At 36.4% G+C, this 12,211-nt stretch overlaps 1 protein-coding gene across 1 annotated transcript in view; it reads right to left on the bottom strand.

Moving 5' to 3' along the window:
• Positions 1-12,211, bottom strand: part of naa15a (N-alpha-acetyltransferase 15, NatA auxiliary subunit a) — a 116,673-nt gene that overhangs the window by 21,379 nt on the left and 83,083 nt on the right. Inside the window, exons 8-9 of the mRNA XM_039751663.1 lie at positions 6,714-6,809; positions 5,458-5,564 (exon numbers count right to left, since the gene is read on the bottom strand). Coding sequence (XP_039607597.1) covers positions 5,458-5,564; positions 6,714-6,809 — 203 coding nt within the window. The remainder of the gene's footprint in view (positions 1-5,457; positions 5,565-6,713; positions 6,810-12,211) is intronic.

The following is a 12,211-nucleotide window of genomic DNA, read 5'->3' on the forward strand; positions in this document are numbered from 1 at the left end:
TTATTCAGATAACTATATACTGTAAGCTTTCTAAAAAATCAATAAACAGAAAAGTAACAGTATTAGGGTTTGAACAAAATACCTATCAAATCAGTAAAATAATTTTGGGTTTCAATTTTCATTTTTTCTACATTGTCCCTTAATTTTTAAACACACAAATCTTATTTTTCTTATTTAGATTTTTCATGTTTATTTTCCATCCTAAACATAGGCTGAATGCACCATGTGTCAATAATAGCAATCACAGAGTTTTCAAGTCAGCAAGTTTAAAAAAAAAAAGTCACACTTTTTCATATCAAATAACAATGACCTTTCTCATGTTGCTGAACAGAGAATACGATTCTCCATGGCCAAAAGTGTACCTAGTACTTGAGAATACCACTGTTACATCCCTACAGAAGATGGCAAACTCAAAGGCAATCAGATGTCTGAATACAGTCAATTGACTGCCCAAATATTCACCACTGAAGCAGCAACTGAGATGCTGCCCTCTCACAATCACACTCCTGATGGATCAGATGCGTCCCTCCCCAGTGTCCTATGAAGGCTATGTTGGGTGCATGATGAAAAATGTTGGATTGGTATAATTTGTGACAAGAGTTAAGTAGAATCAGACATCCTGAAATGTTTCCTGCATCCAAACTACCCTGCACAGTCCTTCTATTAGCCCCTTAAATATGGTATTTGTTGGGTGCCATTACAGTGTGTCACTGCACTGCTTAGTGCACCTACAACGTTCAGTGGGAGGCAGTACCGTCTTGATCTCAAAGACAAAGATAACCTACACACTGCACTTCGATTGAAACAGAAATTAAATGTTTCACATTCCTGTTGCAGTAAAACCAAGATGTTAATATTACATTATAACTACTGTTGTATTTAATGATAAATCAAGCAGTTGTTGTTCATGTGTTGGGCCTAATGTGCCTTTGGCGATTTATTTTTTTCCATTAATCCTATACCCAAGTTAGTGATGAAGAACTTGACAAATAGTGAATTTAATCATTGTTTAGATGGAAAATAAAAATGGAAAATTTACATAAGAAAAGCAAGATTTGTTTTTTGAGAAAGAAGGGACTATATGTAGGACACAGGAAAAAATTATTTTAGTTTGTCTATAACCTTTTGAAAAGCCCTGTGTAGGTATCTAAACTGATCTAAAAGCCTAAAGACACAATTTTTTTTTCCATTTTTGAAGATCTGACCAAATGGTGTCATCTGGTCTAAAGTTTGATGAATCTTGACATTTTAGACATTTTTGGAATTATGTCTGTGTGTGTTTGTGTGTGTTTGTAAACACAATAACTTGAGTATGCTTTCACTTAGGTCAACCAAATTTTGCATTCAGGTATTAGCCCAAAAGTTGATAGAAATTTACGCTTTGTACGTATTTTCATTAACCGGAAGTGATACTTTATCTTTTACTCGTGCAGCTAGAGTCTGATTTATTCAACTTTACTTTTATAATAATTGTTCAAAATATTAAATTGATTTTTTGTTGGTTATTTAATGTACATAATATAAAAATATAATCAATGTCTTGTGGTTTACTCCTCATATATCCATCCCCATATCTGAGTATACAGGAATGTCTAGGGGAGACCACTCCCGTTTTTTTTTCTTTGAAAACTCCTCATTTTATCTTGATTCTTAAAAAAGAATAACTGCTGGTTCTAATATGTGCCCAAATTAAGTGGGGTGTTTGTGTAAATATGCGTCATCTTGATTTGCACCTGATCGTACCATAGTAAGTTCTGATCACCTATGATGCTGAACAAGATTAAAATAGATTTAAGGAAGGATGGACAGACAGACTTTCATTAGATTTCAGGACAATGGCATATTACAGTAATACATATGAATTCAGTTAAATATAGTTTAAAACTATGCTAGCTAGAAAATGTACTTTTTCTGAATGTGATCATTGCTTAGTTAAGAAATACTGGTTAAGGACATCTTCTATAGAAGTCTGCCATTTACAGAATTTTAGTTGATCATATTTGGGAAATTTTAGGGAAGGCTGCAGGGGTCTGTGGTATCCTGGATGAACTTCTCCAGGCTGGTGGTTAGGCTGTCTTCCTGGCATTGCAAGGAAACTTTGCTTCCATTTGGGAGACAGGTTTCATCTCAATTGACTGACAAAATGGGACTTTTGTCCCTATCTGGAAAGGGGGATAATATTGATCTTGGTAAGGTCTTGCTAGGGTCATCCTCAATAGGATCTGTGATCACTTGCTCATCTACCAGCAACGTCCAGGTTTACGCCTAACAAATCTAGAATTGACAACATCCTGGCACTGAGGGTTCTCATGGAGTGCAAATCCGAATATTAGCAGAGTTTCGTTGTAGCCTTTGTTGATTTTTGTAAAGCGTTTGACTCAGTTGATCAAACAGCCCTGTGTGTCATCCTGAGACTTCACTGGATCCCTTAAAAAATGCTGGGATATCATGGTTGGCCTGTACACTGGTACTAGGAGTGCTGTGCAGAGTGGAGGCAGAACCTCTGTTTCTCCAAGTTCATTCTGGGGTTCATCAGGGGTGTGTTCTTCCTCCTACAATGTTCAGTGCTTGCATGGAGTGGGTGTTGGGCAGGATTGTGAAGTCCAGCGGCTGTGGGGAAGAGAGTTTCACTCATCTTGACTTTGCCAGCAATACTGTGATCTTTGCGGAGTCAATGGAGGCTCTGATCAGGGCTCTCAAGAGACTGAGAGAGGAGTCTGATTGGTTGAGCTTGCGAGTGTCCTGGATAAAAACTAAGATCCAGACCTTTAATGATCTCACAGCCATTAGCAGTTTGTCTACCTGCAGAGAGAGTGTCAACCTTGTTGAGAGGTTTACTTACATCGGCAATGACATTCATGTCTCTGTTGACTCTACACCTATGAAGTCAATAGACGGAATGGGAGTGGATGGGGGTGGAAAGGGGTGTGTGGTGCTCCCAATATCTTTGCAAAAGGCTGAAGATCCAAGTGTTTTGAGTCCTGGTGGTTCCTGTTTTGCTATATGGTTGAAAGACATGGATGCTATCCAGTGACCCGGGATGAAGACTGGATTCCTTCGGTACTGTGTCTCTTCGGAGAATCCTTGGGTACCACTGGTTTGACTGTGTCAAATGAGTGGCTACTCATGGTGTCCTGAATGAGGCCCATTACCTGCATTATGAGGGAGTGACAGTTATGGCACTACGGCCATGTGGCGAGATTCCCGAGGGTGATCTAGCTCGTAGGATCCTCATTGTTGATGACCCGGCCAAGGGGACGCCCACATAAAACCTGGCTGCCTGGGGGCGGGGGTATTCCCAACCAGGATCCTGAGCTGTTTTGTCGTGTGGTGGGTGTAGCAATGTGCTGTACCAATACATGCTGCCCAACCTGTCCTGATCTCATTTTAAATATTAAAATCAATTGCTTCTATGCATTTTGGGAAAGTGTGGCACTGCTCCTCATTTCTCTGCCAATGGCACTGCTGTGCAAAAATTACTTAAGTACAGACATGAGCTGATTTACGGCAAACACAGTTGAGGCCATTTGTAATTACAGCCAATGGTCATAGGAATACAATTGGTGGAAATGTTCCATAAATTGCTAAAACCAGCAACCAGAGGCCACAAAGGCTATGTCCCTTTTGTTCATCATGTACTTGCAATAGCACTGCAGTCACAAAATGATACACTCTGCATGGAAGCAATGAGAGGAGCGGTGGTGGAGTTGCAGAAGAAGCAGCCTCTAGGCTGTCTTCCTTCCTGTACTGACTCTGCAACCAACAAATGGCCACAAGCTACCAAAAAGTACAAAAAAAAAAAATGCAGACACTGAGTTTCAGTTACTGGGGACTGACTGGCCATGCCAGGGTCTTGTATGTTTTTGGATTTTTGGTGGGCCCTTTAAAGTTTGTGACTAATTCTTATGCATTTGGGGTGCACCAGTCCCCCTTACGTGGACAAGGATGCAGCCATCAAGACTTAAACATCAGTTTGTGCTATTCTGAACTGGCAGTTTATACCATACATGCGCACCAGTGACCCACACAAGTCCCAAAGAGCCTCAATTGCAAAAACTTGTACCACTTTGACTTATGGCCAAATGGTCGGTCCCAAAGGGAGCTGCAAATCAGCAAATGTCTGTAGTAAACTTGCTTTAATAAATTCAACATTGTTGAAATGTTTATAGAAACTCAACTCAACAAAAAAAATATTTTCGGAAGTATGTTGAGTGCATTTATCTTGATTAAAACAATCCAAAATGTTTCCAAGACAAGATTCAATCTGTGAACTTTGCAATCTAGAACCAGCGTCACTGGGCCACATGTTTTGGACGTGCAACAAATAAACATTGTTTTGGACATAAATCTTTGAATGCCATTTAGACACCCTTGGTGTCAGAATCACTCCTAACCCATTAACAGCTGGGTTTGGTGTACTGCCAGATGGGCTTAAAGTGGAGTGTCTCTCCCTTACTCCCTAACAAGATTGATCTTCCATGGCTCCTTTTATGTTCCCCCAACAATTATTTCCATTTCATTCCCTGCCTATACATTTATTTCACAGGCTCTGCTTCACACTTCACTCAGTTGGGATAAAAGACAACACCATTTATGTTCAATTTTCAAAGCTCTGTGTGCTGAACCGATCCAACCTAGATTCTGTCTGTGTTTTCCAAAGAGCACCTACAAAGGTCAATGAATTTAAGAAGTGCAGTGGGTCTTGTACATTCTACTCTTTAAATGACTCATCTCTCTCTCTCTCTCTCTCATATATACACACACACACAAAGCTCATCCATCTACACCTATTCTATGTATAGCTTTTCAGGATGGCTCTTACAATTCTTAAAGTGTCTCTTCCAGGCCCACATGACCTCACCAGCATTTTCATGCCTAAAATACCACCGAGTATAACAAAACTACTTTCCATTTTAAATATGGCTAGACAGAAGCATAAAGTCTCCTAAAGAAAGAAAATCGAATAAATGGTAGTGAAGTAGGGTGTAAGCCAAAGGCATGACCAGAACATGAAAGTGCTAAAAGACATCACTATAAGCACGGTCACAATTTTTTAAATCTAAATTTGGTAGGATGTGTATGATTGACTACATTCACTTAAATTGGACCCCATATGACAAACTAAATATTGTACTCTACTAGCCTTCATTTCATTTTCTGACTGTACAGCCCTATTGAACATATCATTTTGATCATCTGTTTTGAAAGAACTAGCATAGTCTTATTTTTTTTTTCATCACTTGTCCTCTAACAATATTTCATTAGACATTTTGATCTCAGATACAAGAATGACAGCAAAAACTATGGCAAACCTTATCTTTAACATTGTGTTTTTGCCGTTCGGCTATTGAAACAAAAGCAGGTATCAATAGAGATAAAACTTGCCATTCATACTAAAAATTCAAAATATACAGTATATTTCAATATTGATCTTTATATTTAAAAATTAATTCTTACCTTCTCCTTGTCATGATACAATGATTTGAGGGTTGTAAAGACAGGTGGGCAACCTTTGCTGAAATTCATTCTTAAATATTTATCCAAACATTCTCTAAATTTTTCTCCTAACCAAAGAAAATGAATTAACTTTAATTAAAATAATCAAATAATTCAGTGATAAAAGACTTTGATTTTAAATCACATAAAAGTAGCCTGTACACATTATTTTAAAATAACCCTATAACCAATATGGCAGCTTTTTAAATTTTATTTTTACATTCAAGAAATTAAAAAAAAAATTCACTGAAGTGGACAACTCTTGTCCTTGAGTGCCACAGTATGTGTGTTTATTTGTATGTATGTATTTACGTATGTTTGCTTCAAAAACTGTTCCTTCATCTGAGGTTAATCCTTGATTTTTTATTGTACAGATGGGCATTTCAGAACATTTTGTATTTGAATACAGTACATTTGAACATAGTGCTTTAAAAATGAACAATAAAAAATAACCTACTGCATACACAGCATGACACTAGCAAACCGTTTCATGTGCCAGCTGCTATATTTACATCAAGCACTATATAGTCAATAAAAATTGAAATACTCTGTCTGTAAACACTGTTGGAAAAAATACTTTGCCCTGTACAAAGTGATGTCTTTATATTAATAGTTATAGTATAGCAAATTTATAGTTAGTTAGTATAAAATCTGTGGAGGGATTATAAAGTGAGTTTTAAAGGATCCACCCTAAGTGTATGTAAACTTCTGCCTCCATTACTACATTAGGCTTGTCAGCTTCACTTTCACCAAAAAAGTTACATTGGCTATAAATGTACTGTACTTAGTTTATTGCTTAAGTTACATGTCTATAACTAAGGCTCTAATGTTATCCACTCTGTCAGAAAGACAAAAACAATCTAGATTATTGTATTATTTACTTTTGATTTTGGACATTTATATGGACTGTCTTATGTAGGATCATTTCAATGTCTGTTTCATCTCATATTTGGATTGTCACATTACTAAGAAATCATGACATTTTGATCACTCCTATCTTTATAAAGATGAGGCACAGATGTTAAATCTGATTAATCAATTAAAGCAAGGATAGTCACTAAAAGAAATATTGACTAACATGTATTTGAGAAAAAATACAAATTAATAAAAAATTAGTATGTTCAAGTTTTACTATTACGTCACCCATTACATAAACCTTTAAAATGTTCAATAATTAAAAGATGCAATGTTACATTAAAATGATTTAAAAAAATTACCAGATAAAAAGACTAACGGCAGCCTCCTAGGCATCAACCCTTTAGGAAATTTTGTCCAGGCATCTTCATAGATTTTGTGTCTTTCTTCTATATTAACTAGAGGAAAAAAAATAATAAAGGTTAAACACTGAGGTTTCTTCTTTCTTTAAAGCAAACCTATTAAAAGCTCCTGCACTGAGAATGAATTAATACAGCTCCAACTGCAAGTTTTTTCAATTAACCAGGAACAGGAAGAAATGTCCAAAAAGCTAAAAAGCATTTAGAATAGTAATTAAAATATCACTACCATTAACCAAGAATATTCATGAAAATATGCTAACATGTAATTTAAGAGTCTTATAAACAAAACTGAAGTCATCAAATTCAGTTTATTTGACAAGTTTAAACTTAGGATGTCAAACAATTACACCTTTTAATCACAATTAATTGCAAAATGGCACCTAATTACTCTTGATTAGTTGTATTTTTAACCAAGATAGTTCAGCAATTAATGTCTATTAGTTCTGTAAACGTGACTGCTGTACAATTTCTTAGCTGCATTTCTGTCTTTTACATAAATCCTTGATACATTCACGGATAGATTCCATAGATTTTGCTGCCTAACACAGACTTTAACAGCAGCATCATGTATATTTTGTTCTGAAATGATAAGTCATGGACATTGTACTTTTGTGATATTTAAGTTTATTCACACTAAGTTTACAACTATTGATGATTTTGTCCTTCTAACTATTTGGGAGAATTTTAAATCAAAAGCATCTACCATAAATTTTATCTTTTTCATCCATCATTAATGGAATACCTTAGATCAAGAGTTTCCAAACTTTAAGTCAAGGCACCCCAATTACCACATTGTCAGAGCCCCTAACAAATTTAAACTTAAATGTTTTAAAGTCGGGTGTGATGATGGATCTTGGTTTTTTCTAACAGCAGACACACATCCTGATTTTGGAACAATAGCAGACTTATTATTCAATTGAAATGCTCAGCCATAGTAGGCTATTGACACATGTAATTAAATGTCATTGTTTTTTTTTATGGCACCTCCAGGAACCCCCCTTTTTTCCCCAGACTTTAAGTGTTAAGTATTGAACTCTTATTTGGCACATCCAAAACAGAAACTTCTTAACTCCCACCCCAACCCCTAATATTGCATTAGGAGATTTTAACAAGTGATTGCAAAGAGTCTTGTGTGGTTGTGTTTATCTTTTAGATTGCACATCAATTGCTTTTTTTTTTAAATGAATTATTTTTTAATAAAAGAACAGAAGCATAGTTTGTGAAAGAAAAAAATTAGAAAGCCTAACATTTTCATATTTTTAATTTACAAAATGTATACAGTTACATATAAACCCAGATCAAAAAAAGAAGAAAAATATGACAAGTTACATATAACTCCAGGTGAAACAAAGGTTAAATATTTTTGTTTTATATGGTGTATGTGGTGCTTTTACGCACACTGATAATATATACAGAAATTATTTCAGAGACCAGAACAGATGCTTGAGAGAATTGGCGCTACCTTCCACAGAAGCTCTTCTGAAGTGAAATGCCCTCTGTGAGAAGTGCTGGTAAGCATACTAAGCTGTAACAATTCTCCAAATCAATGGTTTGGTTTGGTTTAGAATACAATTTTTAACCCATGGATCGGTTTAGAAAAAAGCAAAAAATATCTGGGTTTTACTAAATCACCAACAATTAGAAACACTAAGGAGGACACCAAAGAACAAATTAACTATGTAAACACAAATAAATAAATCTTTAAAGACCGGTTTAAGTAAACAAAAATAAATTAAAAAACAAAAATAAGCAGTGGTGGGTGCATTTAGTTAACCACACAATTAACTTTTACATTTTTCTTTAGTTTGTCTTGTCCGCATTCTCAGGTGAAAGGCTTGCTCTCTTGTACGGTGACACTATCCCCCACACTACAGAAAACCCTCTCACTGGGGATAGATGTTGCTGGAAAGGGCAGAGATGTAAGATGTTGATCAGAGGCAGTGCTCACATAAAGAAACTGAATAAGTGTTGAGCAGTCAGGGTATCAGTGGTTGAAGTCAGATGCAATGGCAGATTTGACATCTGCTGAATCGGAGTCACTCTGCTACATGGATGCCAGGATTGTGTTTTTAAAACTGTTGGCAGCTGTTCAGTGCTCAAAAGTGTTGTCACCTTTTTCAATAGTTTGAGAACATGAACCATGTCCTCAGCTATTTTTTCTTCAACAGAGCAACAATGCCCTTAATGTTCCTCTTAACACTCGTGTCTGTAAGTGCTGAGAAAACAGCAGTGCTCAAGAATGTCATGGCTTGAGTTCCACCTAGTAGGAACATCCTTAATAAGCTTGTATGAAGGAAGCTGGAGGACCTCTTGTTTTTCCGCAGCAGTAGTGCTAAAATATAAAAAATTACCACTTTTCTCACACTGTCTAAAAGCCAGGCTATCTGGTTAACATCCATTCTCTTCTGTGATATCAGGTTAACTCTATGAGCGAAGTATTGAATGGGTGGTGAAAATCCAGCCGCTTCAAAACACTCTTGGCATAGTTGTCATGGGAATGGTGGCTTTTGGTTTGTCAACTTTCCACTCTGCAACAGCTTCCTATAATATTTTTGACAAGCAGTCACTTGTGTGATTTTCATAGAAAGTATATGTCTGGAAAACAGGGTTTGCAATTACCCAGTTTTCAGTAATGTAGTGCGCCATAATTGTGATGAAGCTCTCTGTTACACGGGAGGACCATCCATCTGTAGTTAAAGCAATGAACTTTGCACTGCTCAAATTTTCCAGCAGTTTAGCCTTTAAGTTGTTATAAAGTTTAGGCCAGGGGTCTCCAACTCTGGTCCTGGAGGACCACAATGGCTGCAGGTTTTCATTCTAACACTTTTCTGAATTAGAGACCTGTTTTTGCTGCTAATTAACTACTTTGAATTAATTTTAATTGACCTGCTCTTCAGGACTCACCGACTCCTTATTTGTTTCTTTATCCTTAATTAGATGCCAAACTAAAATGATACAAAATGAGCCAAAACATGACCAGCAAACTGTGTCCATCATACAACATACGAAAATAAAGAAAGATGAAGGTCTCAGGAATGTTTATCTGCTCAGGACCCAAAAACATTTTAACAGTGCTCTGAGAAAAGAGAAAATCAACAATTTCAGAAATGTATGCAATTGCACAATGACAGCATCAACAAGAAATGGAATTAAAGAATGGGTTTAATTAACAAAATGACTCAGAGCCTGTTGGCTCACTCACTTCACATTTAATTTCTGTTTGGGTGCCATTTAAGGAAAGAAATGAAGCAATTCAGGGGAACAATAAAGAAATTCATGGGAACAAATCTTAAAAACACAAAAAAAAAAACAAGTCAATTTAACTTCTTTTGGATTAATTTTATTAGCAGCAAAAACAGGTCACTAATTAAGAAAAGGGTTAGAATGAAAATCTGCAGCCACTGCTGTCTTCCAGGATTGGAGTTGGTGACTCCTGGTTTAGGCAACAAACAACGGCATTTGGACCTTCCATTGATCCCTTGGGAAGTGTGTGTTCTTGTATAGTTTTCCTGACAGGCCCTGCTTGTGAAATGTCACAGGTTTTGAGTTTTGAATGACATTTTCAACAAAGGAGACCAAATCGGATGCAATACCAGTCTTGCTCACCCTATCTTTATAGATGAAAGAGCTCCCTGTACATTTGTTGCATATTATGCCCCAAAAACGTAGCACAAGTCCTTCAGGTTTTAAGCCCAAGCATGTAGACAGTAACGCAGTTTAGTGAGAAAATAAAGGTGTTAGACAAAACTTTGTGTTGGTGTAATGAAACTCAATGATACTCAAGACAGATTATTTAAAGCTGGCGCATTCTTCACAATCTTCAATGCAATATGCCAACCTTACAGGACAGGTGATGTCGAGACCTTGGCAGTTGTTTTTATTTTATTTGAGATGTTAGCTCAAAAGATCACAGAATTCTAGGTAATAACTCGCAAGAAAATTTTTTTTGCATGTTATCAATTGAATTTTATTTCATGGTTATTGTGTAATAAAAAGTGCATGTTTGTCAAAATTACTGTTTTGCTTCTAAAAATTTCATGAAGAAATGTGTATTTTTAGCAAAAGATTAGAGTTTCTTGTTTGGCAAAAATCTCAACCTGAGCTGCCTCTCCTGGAAGAGCTTACTTTTGCCAAAGGAGGTCTGACCACTTATTAAATCCAAGAATTTGTTTACTTTTTCCACAGTACACTTTGAATGTTTGATTTGTGTGTCCTAAAAAGACATGAAGGACTATAATTGTGTGTAATTAGCTTAAGCATATAGTGGTTGTCTATACTTGTGATTGTGATGAAGATATTAGATTACACTTTTTGAAAAATTAATACAAGAAACCACATAATTCCAAAGGTTTTCATATTTTTTGTTGTCATTTTTTTCTTAGGGTATATTTGGAAGAGACAGAGCACACGAAAGTTGCATACAAAATAAAAATAAGCAATTTTTTTAAGTTGTTGCAAAAACATGTCGGCAGCTCCCACTCAATAGAAACCGATAAAACACTGCAACGTGTGCTGAGCAAATGTGAAGGAAAATTCAGATAATAGCAATTTAGCTAACATTATTAATTTAATCCACAAACAGTATAGAAGCTTGAATAAATAATCCATTGTGAAAAATAGATAAATGGCAAGTTTATAAAGTAACACAACTAGATGTATTAGTAGCTTTAAATACAGAGTGGAGAACAAATGAGAAATTGGATCTCTTGTAGATGGTGTAAAGAAAGGAGTGAAAAATGTGAGAGTAAATGTTATTAAATAAAATTCATTTTTAACATGATCATCACAGTCTGAGAATTTCTTGGTTATATCCTAAATACCAATGCAAATTTTTACAGTATCTATACTAATAAAAGGCAAAGCCCTGACTGACAGAGTGACTGACTCATCACTAATTCTCCAACTTCCCATGTACGTAGAAGGCTGAAATTTGGCAGGCTCATTCCTTACAGCTTACTTACAAAAGTTAAGCAGGTTTCGTTTCAAAATTCTATGTGTAACGGTAATAACTGGAACCTACTTACATACATATATACGGCCATAGCCTGCAGCTCGGTCGCCGTGAGAGGCGACTCCCAAGTAATTGAGTGCCTGCCCATATAAGGCCATCCGTCAGCAGCAATCCAATAGACACGCTGCCACTAAATATTCGCGAGTGAAGGACTGTGCTTATGCAAACGAAGTTGAGATGGTCAGGGATAAAATAGTTTTTGGCACAAACTCAGTGAAAGTGTGAGAGAAACTTTTAAGTGCCGGGTCTTAGCTAACATTAAATAAAGCCGTGGACATCGCAAGATCACACAAGCACAGCTGAGAACCTTGGATGCATATACTCCGAGCGGCTCACATGAACTGACTTTGCAGGACTGGGAAAGGTAAACCCGTGCATGCAGCGTGTGATGTCTCAGATAAAGAGGAAGACGAGCTGCTTATTGATG

The sequence above is a fragment of the Polypterus senegalus genome, chromosome 4, assembly GCF_016835505.1.
Source record: "Polypterus senegalus isolate Bchr_013 chromosome 4, ASM1683550v1, whole genome shotgun sequence".
Classification (NCBI taxonomy): Eukaryota; Metazoa; Chordata; class Cladistia; order Polypteriformes; family Polypteridae; genus Polypterus; species Polypterus senegalus.